Raw genomic sequence first — 919 nt, forward strand, 5'->3', positions numbered from 1 at the left:
AGAGATGCATCATGGGATTTGTAGTTTGACCACAGCTGGAGTGCCAGAGTTTGGCTACCCCTGAAGGAAGCCCCATCTGTACTCAAAATATTTCCTCTTGTTAAATACATTTCTGGTTAAGTTAGTTTTTGCCATTCACAACTTCATGTCTTCAGCCTAATCAAGCTCAGGGTCCCGGCAATTCATGAAATATGGACGCCAGCCCGACACCCATAATGATTTAGCGGTTAGGTCAGTCAGTGAGCAAAAAACTGGCAGAGGTTCTAATCCTTCCCATGCTATCCAAAACTGGTTGGTGAACCATATTGTTCACTTTTATGTCTACCAAAAACAAAAAAATCAACTATATGAACACAAGCTTGTTCACATATGGCCAGCCTTTCATATGTCTGCACTGCTCTGTGGTTAGTTTTATTTGTGTATGCATCAACTTCGTTATGTGGGGCTACATTTGGGCATTTTAGATGGTTGGGACTTTAAACATCGATATGCATGTACTGTATCTGCAACATAATGTTTTATCTGTGTCACTTCTAGCAAACTACCACACAAGCCAACAACGAGAGCGGCTGCAAAATTAAACAGCCCTGAACCCCGCCCTGATAGGAGACGTAAAATTAAGTCTCCCGAGTCCAAGACTGGAAAAACTGCAAAGCGGTGAGTTGTAGTAAAGTGCCTGGGCAATGGGGAATCTTTTACCCAGTTTTTTAAGATGTTTGACAAAATTGTGGGCTTTATAAATATATTTTCTCTCCCGTTCATTGAAGGACACAGGCAACAGATCGTAGATCCTGAAAGGTAGGGTAATATCGCCACCTGCAGGAGAAGGACGCTAGGCACAAAACTAAAGACCAATTACAGCCTAGGGGCGGCCCCTGCCGGTGGCCAAACCCCCCCCCCACTGAGAAGTCTCCAGTTT

The 919-nt window shown here is 43.9% G+C and overlaps 1 protein-coding gene across 1 annotated transcript in view; it reads left to right on the plus strand.

Annotated features, from left to right (window-relative positions):
* Nucleotides 1-919, plus strand: part of BOD1L1 (biorientation of chromosomes in cell division 1 like 1) — a 45,897-nt gene that overhangs the window by 35,767 nt on the left and 9,211 nt on the right. The window contains exon 23 of the mRNA XM_018573701.1: nt 538-657. Within this exon, the coding sequence (XP_018429203.1) occupies nt 538-657 (120 nt within the window). The remainder of the gene's footprint in view (nt 1-537; nt 658-919) is intronic.

This window comes from Nanorana parkeri, unplaced genomic scaffold (genome assembly GCF_000935625.1).
Source record: "Nanorana parkeri isolate BGI_ZX_2015 unplaced genomic scaffold, ASM93562v1 scaffold2495, whole genome shotgun sequence".
Classification (NCBI taxonomy): Eukaryota; Metazoa; Chordata; class Amphibia; order Anura; family Dicroglossidae; genus Nanorana; species Nanorana parkeri.